Here is an 18,098-nt window from a genome sequence, read left to right on the forward strand (position 1 = left end):
TGTGGGGATAATTTGGTCACGCAGGTTAAAAAATAAACGGATGGGGTACAAGAAGCCTTTGACACTGAGATTTAGGAGCCAAATCAATGTGCAAATTCACCAGCTGGCCTCAAACTGTGCAGCAGCGCCATCTTAAATCCTGCTGGAAGACGTAGAGCAGCAAGGCTGCCAAGCAGAAGGAGGTGGAACTACTCATCGGACGCTCCATCCTGTTAGAATGTGGATGTGTGCGTCATTTACGTCTTCCAGATACACTGAAGGATAGAACAGAAAGATTTGCTCCGCTCCATTTTTGGTTCCCCATCTGATGAAAACAATCATTTCAAAGGTCTTGTACAAAGGCCTTTTCAATGGGCTTTCTCTGTTCAATCAGAGCCATTATTCCGTCGTAGGAAGATGAATCCTTCCAGCATGCAACATGTAAAACGTGTGTGTGGTTCACATGTAAAAGAGAGCGAGAGAGCACAAGAGTTGGGAGGGCAACATACATTCCCCATAATGGTGTAATAGCAGCACTCTCTTTTTTACCCAAAACAGAGGGATGGAGGAGAAAACCAAACAAATGATACATATTTCATCAATAAGACCGCTGCAATCATGACCCTATTATCATGTAATGTACAAAACACATCAAAGCTTCTGTCTCCTATTGACCTCAGGTGAACAACCTACAGTCGTGAGCATCATAAAGCAAATCTAAAATTTTAAAAATTGATCCACCACCGTCAGCAACATGGGAGGGAAAGAGCATTGAAATACTTGTAAACAAAACACTATTTGCTGCCCCATTAGATGAGACCTGATGTAAACCATCTGAGGTGTTATCAGTGCCACAGAATAACGAGCTGCACATCAGGAAAAGCTAAATGGGGCCAGTTTAAAAAAATCTCCACCGAGAAAAACAGAGACAGAAGGACAGAAGATGCCTGTTGATGCTGAAGTCTGTGTATGCGCATCTACCTGCCGTGATATCCTGTTGCGCTATGCTAATCAAAACCTGGTAAATAAAAGGCATTGCCTCCCAGATGGCTGCCACGATAAGAGAGAAAAGGCAAAGCATTTCTTATGTTCCGTGTTTATATAAATATATATTTAGAAATATATTTTCATGGGATACAGCCAAACACAAGCTGCACATTTGTTTGTGACAAAACACATTTGGTCACTTTGAGGCAAAGGTGTTAGCACAGCAGCGGTGCGAACGTGCTACGAATAAAAACCGTGTTAGGAAGAGGAAGATAAATTACAACACTAAGGTTGTGGCTTGCATCAATCACAAATGATCAAATTACTTCTGCTAATCCCATTTAAAAGCAGTACTCTCTCCACAAATTACTGACCGGTATGGATGAGGAGAGTCTGGATCAGCTACATAAAAATAGCTCCTGTTACTGTCTGTGTCACTGCAAAAGTGAAACAATGAAACAACAGGACGGAATTTCAACTGTAAATTTGTAAAACTGCAACCACACCGATGACCAACCACTGAGCTCTGACTGGCCAATTGAATAAAGCCGCATCATATTACTGAAACCATTTACTGCTCATAGCCGACTATATTTAATGAGCAATCCATACTGCAATTAATTTGACATTTATATTTGGGTTCCGTTTGCAGCAGCAGCCATTTGCCTGCAACAGTGTCACGCTTAATGAACTAAACTTTTCAAAATCTTGGCGCTCTGAGGCATCAATCATCCCCTAACGCTGTTGTTTTTAGCCACTGTGCTTGTAAATACCACACAACAGCCTGTATTTGCTTCCTTAACAATTGAAGCACCAGTGTTTTAGTTTAGACTCTAAACTCTAAACTTAGGGGGATATAGAATAGCATAGCATAGCATGTGGATGACTAGCATGTAGGCAGGCAAAGATGCCATTGATTTAAATTTGGCTTTTCAGTCGGGCTGCATTTGTTTAAGAAGCCACACACACACACACACACACACACACACACACACACACACACACACCGCATGCCTGTGCAGGTATGTTATCAGATTGACTGAATAATTTATGCACTAAGCACAGGAGCAAAGCACTGTGCATAATTGCAGAGCATCACTCCTATCTGCCATTGGTGCCATTAACGTAACAATTAGTCTTTGCACCCGTCCTGGTGACTTGCAGCTTAATCACAAAGTCTCCCTCCATTCAGATGTCAAAGCAGGTTTCAGATTTCTATCTACCTTCTATTCAACAGTTCATATCTACCTCAAAAAAAGATCCCTCAACTTCAGATTTAGTTGCCATGGTTCCTTCCAGGCTCACACACAAAATCAATAAAGCTTCTTTTTTTTCCCCTTTTTAATATGTCCTCATTAATTCATTACAGGCACCCGAGGAAACAGCCTGAGCAGTTGATGTGACCTGTAGCAAAGACCTTTGACGGATTGTTGGTTTCGGTACACTCCCAAGGTGCCGTGGACTTCTGTCCGTGACCGCCCACCCCTTTAAAGTGTGTATGACAATTCACTTCTGTGTCCCTAATCAAGGCTCAAGGCCAGGCTGGTAAATACTTTAGTTCTTCATGCCTCCGTTACAGAACATTTAGAGCTTCACATGCCACAAAAGAACTGGATTTTGTTGCTTTCATATCATTTTAGGGGTACTTTTTCCCTGGAATAAACCATAAATTATAAATAAAGGCCTGCTTGTCTAAAACTAGAATACAGAGGCTCAGAGGTTCCGACATGTCAGCATATTTAGACATTTAAATGTACGATGTTCTTAAAACTCATTATGATCTGTTTATCCAGAGTTAGACTTTTTCCAAAAGAGGGAAATTAAACATCAATTCAGCTGCTGGCACAATTCATTAAAGGTGTTTCATGCAGGATTTCAATCCAGAGGAAGTGAAATTTCTATTCAAAGTATATTTTCAAAGTGACACGTGATGTTTCCCTAAAAGCTTTTCACTTGACTGTTCTTCTCAACATGCTAGCCTCCCCGCCACTCCAGTAATGGTGAGTTAAAGGGATTAGACTTTACTCAGGTCAACAGTGACTGAGGGCAAAATAAACCTCAGTGGAGGTACGTGCACATTGATTTATCAATGGTGGGCTTGAATGAGTCACTTTGAGTGATGTTTGCCAGGATGGACTGTGGCCATTAATAGCATGGTCTCAGTCTTCAAATGATCTGATTTTTGCCGTTTAACAGGCTTTCTAACTAAACAATTAAATGAAATTGTGTTTTTTGACATCTGGATGATGTGAGTGGGAATCGATTGACTCCTGTATGTGCTGCTCCTGCACTGCAACGCACGAAACATGCACGGAAAGAAAAAGTTGCTAATTTGCTAGCTCACTATTGACTAGTGTCGTGGTCTGTGAGGTGGAAGGTCAACTGGAAATTGCGGATGTGACAGGACTTTAACCATGAATCATTCCAGTGCGGTCATACTGGGACAAAGACAAGGGTCCAGTTAAACACCTCTCCGTGCAGAAGCAAACCTGGGGATGTGGGATTAGCACACGTATCCAGACTTTCTGTTGGTCTGATGATAAACTGTTTGCTCCTGTAAAAGCTGGTGAAAGGCTGGTTGAAGCTGTGCAGCCTCAGCATCAATACTGCAGACAGAGCAGATCCAGCTGCTCCGAGCCCTCTGAGAACCCTCTGACACCTCCCTTCACCGGGGGTGGAAAAGGAGCTGAGATGCAAACTCCGACCTGACTTTCCAACATTCTCCAGTTCCTGCACCTTCCCAACTGGAGGATGCGTTTAAAGGACAGGTCCTGGTGCAATTTCATTACAATCACCGTAATAGCCAACATTTTGGCATCTCCCTGGACATTTTATCGACCATATAACATCTGGCGCAGATGTTAATACACCTTGAGACGCCACAGACAATCAGCCACAGCAGCGGAGCAGCTCAGCCTGTCAGGTTCTTTCTCAGCACAGCTCATGAGATCTCCAGTCCCGTAACAGACACGGGAACTAATCAAATCCACAAATAACAGAGCAGAGAGCACTTGAGCATAAATCAGCCAAACAAATTAAGTTTTCTAGCACCTCTGCTCTACTTGATCCGGTCCCGGGCAGGATTTATAGGCCGCGCCGCAGGAGAGGCATCGGCGATTACGCCGCGTCTTGGTTACGCCGCTGTGAGATAACGGAGTTGATACCATATTATTTATGATGAGAAATGTTTAAGGAGATTGGAGCAACATGAATATTGAACAGCTGATGAGAGATTGTACATTGGACATTTGCGAGCGTCCCCATGTCACTGTCGAGATGAAATAATCCAGATGATTGATTTCCTGTTCAATTTTTAACAATTGTGTTTACATCAGGGAGTAAGATTTGAAGAAATAAATGACCTTTTGACATGCATCCGCCCCCCGTCTTCGCAGAAGAGGAAAAATCAATATATAAATGTTTAGCAATTTGAACCGGATATTACATAAAGAAATCTCACCATTTAATCATCTGTGGGGTTGATGCATGTGTGAATGGAGCTTTTCAGCAGGTCCTACCCTATAGATATTATGAGACAGGTTTTTCCCAGCAAAGCCTCATAGGAAATCTTTAAAGCTCATTTGTCTATTTAATGAGGAAAAAGGAAAACCACATCAGGGGTGATCCTGTCTGCTCGCAGAGATATTACGTGTAGCTCACAACAGATTTTACGTTGCGATCGATATTAATCCTTATGCTGTGGCTCAAGAGGGAACACACGGCTTTCTGAAATGAAATCCAAAGCTGGTTCCTTTCACATGCACGCAGCAGTACATACACACTACTTACTTACAGTGGCATCAACTCTAATTAGTGTTCACCACATTAGGGAATATTGCGCAATATCAGGAAACATTCGGCGGGATTCAGAGACAGAAAACATATGAGAAAAATGTGCACATTAAGTGGAGACAGGAGGCTCTACATTGTCTATAGTCCAACCTCAAAATTCAATCTTTCACTAATAAAACTGAAATAACGTGGATTTTTGTCCACCCTTGAACAAAGCTTGACATTACCGTTTAACACTTACTAAAATGGCCAACCTGGATGGGCTCATTAAAAAATGAAGATTGGAAAAATGTTCAGATGTGCCGCCTTAGATTTGGACGAGCTCATCAACTTTAGCTGGAAGTGTTGGTTTAATACTGGTTGGATCAGGCTTTCATGTATTCCACTAAAGCTAGTTTGTTGTTGACCGTCTTATAGGTCAGGCCATCGTGGACTGAAACCTCAAGCTTCATATGAGGGTGCAAACAGCAGAAAAACTCATCATTTATGGTCCCTGCCTGGCAGCTCTTTGGAGGGCTTGGAGACAAATCAGGTAATTCACGTACAACCGAAAGCCAGTTTTATGCTGGGATTATACAACTACAGCAGAGGTGAAAACCGGTTCGTCCGTTCACCAGCGTTCAACCTTTTGCTGTCTGCTGGACGGTCCTGAATGCAGCAGGTTGTTTTTTGGCAATGATGCATTTGGAGGCCAGACACAGACATTGTACCAACCAGGTAAGACTCTGGGGATAGCAAGGCTAAAGATCATGTCCTGGAGTGCAAATAGCAAGCAGCAAAATTTGTATGAGTGTGTGTGTGTGTGTGTGTGTGGAGACCCACACCTTCTGCTGCAGTAACACACACATTTTCCAGTGCGCTAACAAAGAGGCTAATAGCGTGCACAGATGAAATCAGATGAAAAGGATTAATAGGCAAATGCCTAATGCGTCTATATGAGATGAAAGACTGTCCCCTCTGAAGAAGTTATTTTTGTACCATCAGGTGAAGGAACTGACCGTGAACAGATGCAGATGGTTATTAGCTACAAACACAGGACTTATATAAAGTTACGTATATACAGGATAATAAGAGTAGCAGCCGCTGCATAAACACAGTTCAACAAATGTTCTCTGTAGCAAAGCAGGCAGGAAACTCCAGGTTGACTTCACCATGGCAACCAAAAGCTAATCCGTTTCAGAATGCTAAAAGGGCATTTGTGCCCCAAGTTAGCAAAGTAATGCTGGAAGGAATCACGTGCTGTAGGTTTTGTTTCGGCGACAGCCCTTACCTATTCTGAAGGAGAGCGACCCACCGGCGGTGCTTCTCACCAACATGGCTAAGAAGAGCAGAAGCACCCAGGCTGTGAGCATCTTCTATGAATCCTCATGGGTCCTGCCCCGGGGATGCCCCTGTCTCAGCCACCTGAAACAAGACAAAAAAAACCATACATTTCATACATTTTAAATTAGTTCTGGTTCAGCGCAAGGGGCAACCTGTTGCAGCAGCTCCGGCTCACCGCTGAGCTCTTTTCATGATTTTAAAGGGGGAATAAGTAGAGTAGAGCTTATGGACTCATCCTCTTGTCCATCGTCATGGGGACTGTAAGATGCACAAACACATGGCGACCAACCAGACACGAGAGGGAGTTTTGGGAAGCTAGCCTAATGTTGTTTACAGAGTTCTGGCTAACTGTGGACTCGGTCGTCGAGTTGGACGGCTCCCAACTTTAAAGGCGGATAGAAAGAAGGAAAGCGATCGAAAGGGGGTGGAGGGGGGCATTACTGTCAAGGAGCAGCTCTACAGTAAGGACATAGAACTGACAGGTGTTAGCTGGACATTCCCCCGCCAACAGTGAGGTTCTCAGCTGCGTGCAGGCTGCAGAAACAGCACCCCAACGCCATGAGACAATAGAACAGTAGTCTTATTCTATGCCACATCTACATCACGTCTCCCTGCTTGGCAGTTCTGACCACAACCTGGTGTTCCTCCTGCCTGTGCACTCGGGCAGCCAGCTGTGACCTGCACGATGAAGAAATGGTCTGTTGAGGACTGCTTCGGCTCGACCGTGTGGGATGTCTTTGGTGGTGCCCTCAGGGAGGACATTGACAACCTGACCCACACTGTCTCAGACTGTATTAGCTGCTGCGTGGAGACCACAGTACCCACTAGGACAATATGCTGCTTCTCCACCAACAAACTCTCGATTACTCCTGACATAAAGGCCCTGCTGAAGGAGAAGAAGAAGGCTTTTGTGTCAGGGAACACGGAGGACCTGATGACTGAAGAGCACCAGCTCAGGAGGAGGATCGGAGAGGGGAAGAGGTGCTTCAGGAAGTAGCTGGAAGAAGATGCATCACAACAACATCAGGAAGACCAATATGAGGAAGATGAAGGCAAGAAAGGTTCAGATGGCATCAGCTCCAGGCTCCAGATATCCTGCGTGGACCATCTGTTTGGAATTTTCCAGCACCTGAAGGAGCCCAACATCTACAGGGCGGTGCCGCTGACATCTCACCAAGACCCTCATTCGCCTGCTGCTGCCGCTGCAGTTCTCCTGCCGGGGTTGCAGCAGAGTGGAGGACACCATCGTCTTCCTCCAGCACACATTACTCTCTCACCTGGAGAGAGCTGGGAGCACTAGAAGGATCGTGTTCTTTGATTTATCCAGTGCCTTTAACACCATCCAGCTCACCCTGCTGGGAGACAAGCTGGGACCATGGACCACCAACTGAGAGACTGGACCCCAGATTACCCGAGGAACCGACCGCAGTCCGTGAGGGAGGGCTTCTTTCCTATTCATCTCCCCCAGCGCAGATTTTCTGTACTCCATCCCAACCTGTCAGCTGCAGAAGCTCTCTGATGATCGCCGGCCTCATCGAGGACCCGAGTCAGTGATGGAGGTGGGAGATACAAGGATGCTAGACAAGCTGTCACCTGTACTGGAGCAGCTGTCCCACCCCATCCAGGACACCCTGACAGCACTGGGCTGCTCCTTCAGTGAAAGACGTGTGAAGGAGAGACATCGCGACATAGAGGTGTATTTACTAGTCCATCAATTTGAAACTGCACATCTCCTTTTATCCTGTAACTGTATCTTTTGCCGCTACAACAGATTTCCCCATTGTGGGACAAATAAAGGACTATCTTATCTTGCATGTTCTACTGGAATGGACACAAAGACACCAAAGCTGTGTAGGACACTGTTAAACCTGGACAGAACCAGATGCTAGATTTGGTCACCCCAGAAACCGTCTTTCGCTTCTCCTTTATTGGATTGATTTAAAGATGTTAGCTCGGGCACAACACGGCCTGAGCCTGATGCCTGATGCCATTAACAGCTTTAAATACATCTACATGTGCAAAAATATGCCCCAATTTGTAATTAATGTTTTTAGACCAAAGTAATTTTCTAGTCAAATGTCTTTTATAAGAGCGATTAATCAAAACAACAGACGATTGCTTTGGAAAAGGACTATGGACAAGTGAGATTTTGAGTGCGGATTTTCATTGTGCCGTGCTTATTTTTATTCCTTTTGGCATTCAAAAAGGTGAAACCTTGATTGAGCTGTGGGTGCAGAGATGAATGATAAGCAAGAAACAATTTGCAAGCCTAATTCAAAGAGTCACATCAGTGAGGAAGACACATTTGGTTCTCCCTTTCTGGACCTAAAACGTGTTCCCATCAATGCAGGTGTACCAGTTTCGCCACTGTTCAAGTGTTGTTTCTTTTTAAACCTTTTTAAAGGCAAAAGGCCAATAAAGCAGGAATGCATTACTGTAAATGGAAAAAATATTACTTCAAAAAGCATCACTAACTGCTAGAAGAGCAACATGATGCCAGTGACGAGTGGCAGCCGGAACAGGCAAGAGAATTTCCCCATTTACTTAAAGTGCAAAAACTCTCCCAGGTCTTTGCTAATTTTTCTTCTTTTTTATCCCAAGCGTCACATTTGTTTCCTCCTGTAAATATGAAAGTTAAACATTGTCTACATGTTTAGAAGAAGAAGATATGAATAATTTAGCTGTTGTATTTGTTGCAGCAGTTTAAAGAGACCATGTTATGGCCTTTGTGACATTAGCAAACAGTTTTATTAGAATTTATTTCATAAAAGGGACATTGACTTGTGCACACTAAAGCCATTTCACCTGAGTGACATTCTCACCTCTGCCACGGTCTCCCGTTTTTGTTGTGCTGTAACCTCACTGCGACATGAGAAAAATTGATTTGGGGGTTTATCAATGCAGCATTGGAGATCCTTGGACTGGCAGAATGTGTTAAAGGCTTTGGCTGTTATGCGCATGAATTACAGACCAATTTTTGAAGCAGAATAATGCAGCGGTTTTACCGCTGGTAAGATCATTTCCTTTATTAATATGCGACCAAGTGTCTAAGCGCCAAGGTGTCACAGCTGGAGAAAAGGTCCTGTACCCTTGTACAAGGATAAAATCACAATGTAAAGTTGGTAAAACTGTGTATTTGTTCACATTCAAAAGTCTAAAAAAGAGGTGTGAAGCTTGTGGAGGCGTTATTCGGATCTCAAGATGTCTCTTGACCTGTAAGTTGAAAAATCCATCTCAGGTCTTTCGGTTGAACTCAAAATAATGAAACCTGTCAGAATGTTAATAACTGTAGCTTCCACTTCGCCTCCATCTGCAGTAAAACAAATATAACATCTAAAATATACGGCACCATTAAAAAAAAAGATTCTTCCCTCCACATAAAAAATAAAGACTAAAAAATAAAATAAAATATAAAAAAAAACTGTTGACCAATTAGTCAAGTCCAGCGTGTTTAAAGCACCAAAACGCTTGTATATAGCTTGTAAGAAGTGATTATATAAAGTACAATGCATAAAAGCGTAGAAATCTGGAAACTGAACCTACTCAGGTGATCAACAAAGATCAGGTTCCTACGACAGTGCAGTGGCCAAGACTCAGATGACTCACTTATCGCTGCCAAAATCTCCATCTGTGATATCAAGACGAGATAAATGTGTCTGGAAGGTCAACGAAGCCAAGCAGCCAAGTCACCTGACCAAAGAAAGCAACAAGACAGGAAGGCTCCTCAAATCACAATGATGGGAGCCTTCAGTGGAACTGTACACTAAGAGAAAGAAAGGAGGTTGGCAGGACCAGAGCTATTATGCAGGATGAAACGACCAAGATGTGAGAGCACATCAGGAAGAACCTGCTAAGTAGGGGAAAGGGGGAGAAAGAAGATCGAGGAAGACAGCCCAGAGGCACTAATGATGGCTGCACAAGAACAGGCACTCATCAGAAGATCAATACAGGCTGGGGTCCACCACCCCACACTGCCCTTGAGAGAGTCACACACGATACGTGCCTGCGTATCACACCTGTGTGATACGCAGGCACGCACGGCAAACACGTGGCGCTATAATCAAGTAGATGGCCTCGCTGGCACCGTGGACAGGGATTCCTCAAAATCAGGTGGAGAACAGACCGGCTTAGGTCGTGTTGGTCTACCAGACAGTGGTAGCTAAACAAAAGAAAAAGGCAGCAAAGTACAAAGGGATGAATCAGGCGCTCGCAGCAGCACGCTGGAGGCAAACAGGACGAGTGAGAGCAGCGTCGCTGCTGTGTAGAGAACCTCCGGTGACTGTTCCCGAGCATCGGCGATCCCCAACAGCCTTTCATCAGAAGGAAAAGACAGCAGAGATTACCTCTCCTGTGTGTTGGCATGAATAGGTGGACTTTTCGTCGACTCATACCAATCACGTTTTCAGTCATTCCGCCCGAAAAAGCTGAGGATTGTGGGACGGAAAAGCCAGATATTGTGGATATCCTTTTGTTTCTTTGCCTACAAACCGGCTCAGGTGCTGAGATGGAATCAGGTGACAATGGTGCGACGCCAGCTTTTCCAAACAAGGCTTTAGCAACTCGGAGAATTCCTGGACGATACAGCCTACGGTTACTTTTCTATTACTGCGATAAAAATATGGTTAACAAATAAAAACAAAAACAGAGCAGAAAACTCCCAGAAACACAGTGTTTGCCATTTCTTGCAACACAGGCATTGAGGGAAAATGACTAAAAAAGATTCAAAGCATGATTAAAGTTACATGAATGTTATTAGAGCATTATTTGGTGGATAGGTATGATATATGAAAAGAATACATGTGGTCAAATCTGAAGTGTTTTACGAGTGATATGATCCTGGGATCTGCCCGGTAAAGCAGCTCCTGCGTCACAAAGGCGCGACCCTTTCCTTCCACATGTAAACAGTGACCTCCGTCAGCACAACCAGACTCAATCATGACTCATGAACCTGTATAATCCTCATTTAAATCCCTGTAAAATCAAATCATAAATGCTGGGGCATTCTTTGTGCCTCACCCCGTTGCCTTCTATGGCCTGGGCACAATCTGTTGTGAGAAATACAGGTGCCATTTCTGTCGGGTCAACGGGTCAAGACATCGATCGTATGGATAAAAGCACATGTCAAAGTGCACCTAAAATGTGCTCATGAAGGAAGAATGCTCACATCTCCAGTTTGGTGTGACAATCAAGACCATAATGTCACCTGGGTTCTGTCAGCAGTTTGAGATGAGCAGATTGAAACAAGAGACGGGGCATGATAGGCAGACGGATGCTTGACTGGCCCGTCAGCGCCACAGTTGACGCAATGTAAATATCAAAACTGCCAATCAAACATCCGACAATGTGTAGTTCAATCGCAAATGAACCATTAAAACTGACAGTTTGAAGCGGCTGTGAGTCAAACGCATAATGAGACCATACATTTGCATATATTCATGTCCTGTTGAATTGGGAGTCTCAGCACTGGCACAAAAGCAACTTGTAGATGGAAATTCACCATGTGTGACCCATGTTCAAGGAGGCTGGAGAGACTGGCGCAAGTTGCAGAGCATTGTGTGTTCTTCTGGTCAATATTTGCCCCTTTAAAAACAATGAACCTAGCAAAAGAAATGAACTACCAGCACACAGAGTTTGGAAGACCTGGACTGTAGCAGCCGGCCAATCAGCGACACCTCCCAGATATAAATCAGCACATTATTAACACCAGCTTCTCAGGTGATGACTGGAAATTAAATCAGAGCAGGTGACACACTCTCCCACTCAATTATTAAGATGTCATTTGAGTTTCAGAATCCTTTTTTTAGCTGTACATGCTGGGGGGTTCCGTCTGCATCAGGGAGCAGACTGGTGTGTTTTTGCCTCCCCACCAATGCGACTCACAAGAGCTGAGCCAGAGAGAACGATTGTGACGCACGGGTACAGATTAGCGTAAAACATCTCCATTAACTAAATGCAGAGGTAGGCTCTGCTGTGGATCCTTATTGGTGTTTAGCTAGCAGGACATTAAGTTTCACCTTTTCTCTGTGCAGTGTTGGATACAACTTCACTGAATACCAGCCTGGTCATGCTCCAGATTTCTTCCTGTGAGAAGGCCACCTTTCTTTCTTGCTCTGGGTTTGTTTAAAGCACCTAGAGGCCATCCTAGTGTAACATCTGCTGTGTGAAAAAAAGTCGAATTGAACCGAGTTTTAAAAAGAACAATGTCCCTCTGTTGTTCTGCCTGTCACCCGACGTACTGGCTTTATTCAAAAAGCAGCTAAACTGGGAAGTCACATGTTTATGAATGAAAATAAGTATTAAGTGGATGTAGTGGATGAAAGAGCAGACCGTCCACTGCACGAACACACTCTTTCCATTACTGAGTGGAGCTCAGCTCGGGAGCCATTCCAGTATATTAGGGAGGGGAAGGGAAGGGAAGGGAGGGCGAAAAGGCTTATTCATGAGAGCTTCTGGCTCATTAAAATTCAACACTGGTGCAAAATGAAGATGGGATGCAGTTTAATCACCGCAGTGGTAGAATTCAAATTCCCATTAATTGATGATCGGAGATATTCAAATTTCCCATTGAAAAGTCTCTGCTTTTGTTATCGCCTCGCATAAATAACCAAAGTGTCAAAGAGAACACAACCTCCAGACCTCAGAGACACTGCTCAAGTCCGTCTGCTTGGACATATTACTGCAGCCCTGACACCTGCACACTCGCTATGTCAGAATGGATGTAAAATGTTTCACACAGGCTTCAGAGCCACTTGTATGTCTCTCACCCAGATGGATTATGGGTAGGGAGCGTGGTTTGGTAGGGTTAGTCTTTGCTACTTAGTGTTGAGTAAAGACTGAAAAAGGAAAAAAGTAGAAATCTTCTCCAAACCTTGCGTGTGATTTTTTTGGTCTTGTGATTTTCCAGTGTGTGTCGTATCAGGTCTGATATAGAACCATTTCTCTTCCCAGAATCTCTGCACTCAAACTGAAATTACAGGCGTCCTGATACAGATTTGTTTGCTCTTCCAATTTTGCAGATTCTTTAGGGTTTTTTTCTTCTTGCTATCGTTTGACTGGCAGCCAAACAGCCCCACAGCGTGACCCTCCCACCTCCCTGCTTTAGAGTATTCTTGGGGTTACAGGTCAGACCTCCAAGCTCCTCCAAGCTACTGTAACTGAGGAGCTCAATATATTTTTACATTTGGCCACAGATCCTTTTTCCAGAGAGGTTTTCTTGGTCATTGTGATCAGCAGCAGAGGGATTGTGGACATTGTGAATTTAGCAGCATCTTATTTCTTGCACACTGCTGGTTTTTGTCATTATTTCTCATACTTTTCACAATCTTGGCCAATTTTCTCCTCGCTGCATGTGTTCATTTTCTATTGTAGTGAAAACAACTGTTTTAAACACTTAAAATCAGTTGATCCCGTGACCTGTAACCAATGTTCCCTCTAAGCTGCGCACTTGCGCAATCGTGCACTGCTTGCACATACTCAGCGCACAAGAAAATCTATGCAGCGCACAAATTAACATCTAATTTTAGAACTGATATAATCTAGTTAATTAGACCAGTAATATTGTTTTCTGTACAATTTTGCAATGTAATTCAATGAGCGACAGGTGTCCAGCCAATTATCCGATACAGTTCACTTACGCTACACAGCCAATCATGGCCTTGACAGCGTTTGCCTATGTGCCCTGCCTTTACTCGCCGTGCAGGTTAGCTGGCTAACAACAGTGCAGCGGATCTAAGAGACGCAAATGCTAATCCCTTATCATGGCGAAACGAACGGGCAGAGACACATCCACTCATCAAGCCAAAGTAAAAAAGAAATGCGGTTCTTTTAAGATGGAATGGCTGTTGGAATATGTGCAAATAGAAGAACAAGCGGTGAAACTGAGTGAGATTTTTTCCCAGGCCAAAGCAGGACTCTTCCTATGGTTAAAGCAGGACTCTCGCATATAACATAGTACACATCTCATGAACAACAAGATTTTTGTCTTTTTCATTTTATGTGCTGCTGTCATTTGATTCTTTTAATAAGCCATGTAACTTGCTATGATCCAAGGTTTTGAATAAGCGTGATACTTGTGTGTGGCCACAGCGTACCCATCTGATGTTGCTCACAGTGGTCCTCAGTGTGCTCAGGGAGCTTGTATGTCTGCTCCGACACATGAAAAATTAGAGGGAACATTGCCTGTAACCGGACTAAACGGCCAACATGTTGATTAAAATGTGTCCATCTTGATTGAGTTGCTTCTGCTGCCAGTGTTGGAGCAACAATCCATCACCAGTTCATCACCAGTAAGTGTAACTATGGGATTTTGAACTGTACATGCGTTGAATGTGTCAAAACTAAAGCTACCGTAATTTCCGGACTATAGAGTGCACCTGATTATAAACCGCATAATCTAATTTTAGAAAGAAAACCAATTTTGTACTTATACCAGCCACACCGGATTATAAGCCGCAGGTATCCCGTATAGTAATATGAAAAATTAGATCGAAAACATTCAGTACCGGTAGATGTTTTTATTACCGTAAGAGACGAGTCACTGACGAGTGACAAACAGACAGGTAAGAAACAACAGCCATGTATGTTTATACAGAGACCTTAAATCCAGTTTTTATCACGTCAGGATTTTTGTACTTTTCTTTTACGGTAATTTAATCTGCTTAGCAACAACAACAAATATATTCTACCGGTAAATGCTTTTTTTTCTAACGGTGTCTGTAATGCAGCTACCTTGAAATATACGTTTGTATCAGCTACACACAAATTACGTTGTTTATGCTTTTTTACTCAAACAATGAACAATCTAAAACTCCCCGATGGCCCACCTCTAAAATCTTCTATTTTCATCACGGTGGTGATTGCTTTTGCCTTCCATCTGATTTGTACAGCGGAAACACCGCGGCCGTCTTTTCTCTGTGTGTTCACCCAGTCTTCCAGAAAGTTTTCATGCTCGGGCCACCTGCGATGTTTACGTCTAAAAGCTTTTGTCGTCTTTTTGCTTTGGATCAGTTCTTTATGCTGGCGTCTCCACCTTCTCACCATTGATTACCGTAATGCCAAGATTACGTGCGCCAGCTCGATTTCCTTCTTCAACTGCCAGAGTGATCGCTTTTAACTTAAAAATCGCATCATATGCTTTTCTTCTAGTATTTTCCACATTGATGAGAGTTAGTAAAAAGGACTGATTCACAATAGTTGTGATAGTGTGCCATGAAAAAAAACCATAAATAAGCCGCACCGTAGAATAAGCCGCAGTGTTTAAAGTGTACGAAAAAAGTAGCGGCTTATAGTCCGGACATTACGGTAATCAGTTAATGAAAATCTGGATCAATTGACAGCTTTAGTAAAAGCCACTGTTGAGGTCACGCTAATTACATCACTATAAAAAAGGATGTACAAACACACTGTTTATAAAAGTATGCCTGCACGCACGCGCACACACACACACACACACACACACACACACACACCCACACACACACACACACACACACACGCAGGTTGTATGGGTTATGGGTTGGTGTACCTTGTGCTAGTGTGTGTAATGGCTTTCACCCCATGTGCTAAATGACTCAGCCCCCACAGAAAGCTCCAGGGGAGTATAATCCCTCAATCATGTTGTACAAGAGTGTAACACCAAGGGCAACAAAGAGTCAGGTGGGGGGGGAGCATAACGAAAAGTAGACCGGAAGCATTACAGCCTAAATATCTGCTCCGCCAAAACTCCCAGTCAACAAACAAAAGCAGCAGAGAGAGAAACTTGATTTAAAAATCCATCTCTTCCTGAGTCACAACAAATTTTTCTTCTGATCCAGCAGCTGTCAGTGTCAGGCTGAAAGGTAGCCTTGGCACATGTCCCACATCTGTACTGGCTCCATATGGAAAGTGTACAGAAAGGTACAAAACATCATCAATTTCTTCATTATTCATGGTGGACGTGGTGACAAGGCATGTAATTCAAATAATATGCAGTTTTCTTGTATAACATCCCATATTTACCCGTACCTTGGTTTTATTCAAGGCATCATTTGTGCCAGAACACACCAGAAAAAGACAAGGGGGGCTTTGAGCGGCACATGCACTTGTGCTGGTCGAGGTTGCTATTAGCCTCTTTTGACTGAGGGGAAAAATGTCAAAAAGTCAACATAGTTTGCTCAACTTTTACAAATATGCTGGCCAGTCGGACCAAACATGCCCAAATCTGTGGAGACCACGGTGGACACGGTGGCAGAAGTACGCCTACAATTAGGCTATGCTGCCAGTGCAGCTTTTGTTAGCAATTTTAGCCTATTAGCCTGTTGTTTACATGGTTTGATAATGGACTGTTTGACTTATCCAGTGGATTTTTTTGGTCGATTTAATGGATGGATAATTTCTGCTTGAGAAAACAATTCTCTTCAAACCCAAGGACTTTGTTCATGTTTCCAGTCAAAAATAATTTGTTGAAGCAGAGTTTACTGAAAAACTTATTTTGCCTCATTCGTGACTCATCAGCAGTTCAGCTGTGTGCAAAATAATATTCGGCAAAATGAACAGAAACTCAACAGAAAAATCATTTTTCACTGGAAAACACAATAAACCAAGTCTTTGGAAATTGAAGGGAAGTTATGTTATTGAACACCATTCATATTTCCGTTTGCTACTCTCTCTAAAGTCACAATCACTCACAAAAAGAACTTAATGTGAAGTATTAATCAGAATTGCCTGATTCTACTATAATAATGTCAGTTAAAACTTCATGTTTCAGAGGTGTTGTTAATATGCCGAGCCAACGTTAAGGTGAGAGTTCGATTTTTAGGAAAAGAAATGGCCCTCTTGTCTATGGAGAAGGGCTTGGAGAGCGTCCTAATTCACATTCATTTATTCATTTTCTGTTGACCTCGGCTGCTTATTGCTAATCATGGTCACATCAGGTGCTGGAGCGAATCCACCTGGCAAAAGGCGGAAATCCACCCTGGAAAAGGTCGCCCGCTCAACACATTTCTCCATCACACTCATGGGGCAATTTAGGGCCTCCAATCAGCCTAATATGCACGGGTCTTGATTGGTAGTTCAAAATTACATATATATTCAAGCATAAACACAATTCAATCAAATGACACCCACCCACCCACCCACACACACAGGTACACTTTAAGGTGGCCACATATTAAGCGACCATGCTGGTCATCCATCATGGTAGCCTGGCTGGAAACAATCATGGGTTTAAACCCGTCTCCGTAGCAGTGCACAGCCAGCGGTTAATGGATGTGACCGGCCGAGAGGGCAACTGTGAGCAACAGCTCAGGATCTGTTAAAATACAGATCATTTGTTAAGATTATACTGTACATGCTTTAAAGTTTGTTTTAGAACTTTTACAGTGTAACAGCATTCTGTCCTTTCAATCAGATCCTTTGGGGGGGGGGGTTGTAAAAACACTGATGAGGGAAGATGTAGGTTCTTGTTCATGTATGTTTTATAGTAAAGATCAAATCAATAAATAAAATGAAGGGAATAAAATTTGTCGATCAATACCAAAACTAAACACCCCCCACCACCCGGATCCAACACCAAATACAGTCGAATTATTATTTCAAATATCACATCTGTCTCGTTCTTTGATCTCTGGGCATCAACCGTGTGTATTTCAAATGCAGAAATGATTTACAGACCACCTTCTTAAATTAGGCCTTTAAGCCAAGGGAAAAGTGAAAGCTGGTTGGTGTCAAACCAGTCTGACGGACATGAAACTACATAATTAAAGTCTACATAACATTACAATCATAGCCTAAAGGCACAAAACCAATTTACCAATAAATGTCAACAAAGGTTAAAGAAGGCTGCATATGAAAATAAAAAAAGGATTGTTTGGACGATTCAAAGTATTTTAGGATTCACTTGTTAAAGGCTCTTTCTCCTTCTCATTGGAAGCATTCTATACCCCCACAGCCACAAACCTTCCTCTTAAATAGGGCGGTAGATGGCTGTCAGCGCTGGCCCTGACTGTGCTTGTTTCCACCCTCCATTAGCTGCAGCATAC

The 18,098-nt window shown here is 43.2% G+C and overlaps 1 protein-coding gene across 3 annotated transcripts in view; it reads right to left on the minus strand.

Annotated features, from left to right (window-relative positions):
- The window catches only part of grik4 (glutamate receptor, ionotropic, kainate 4), a 172,257-nt gene that overhangs the window by 83,882 nt on the left and 70,277 nt on the right, over window positions 1-18,098 (minus strand). For all 3 annotated transcript variants that reach the window (XR_003889982.1, XM_029843704.1, XM_029843703.1), the window contains one exon: window positions 6,029-6,162. Coding sequence is in view for 2 of the 3 variants with exons in the window: in XM_029843704.1 (XP_029699564.1) it covers window positions 6,029-6,110 (82 nt within the window). In the remaining variant the exon portion in view is untranslated. The remainder of the gene's footprint in view (window positions 1-6,028; window positions 6,163-18,098) is intronic.

Source organism: Takifugu rubripes, chromosome 11, assembly GCF_901000725.2.
Source record: "Takifugu rubripes chromosome 11, fTakRub1.2, whole genome shotgun sequence".
NCBI lineage: Eukaryota > Metazoa > Chordata > Actinopteri > Tetraodontiformes > Tetraodontidae > Takifugu > Takifugu rubripes.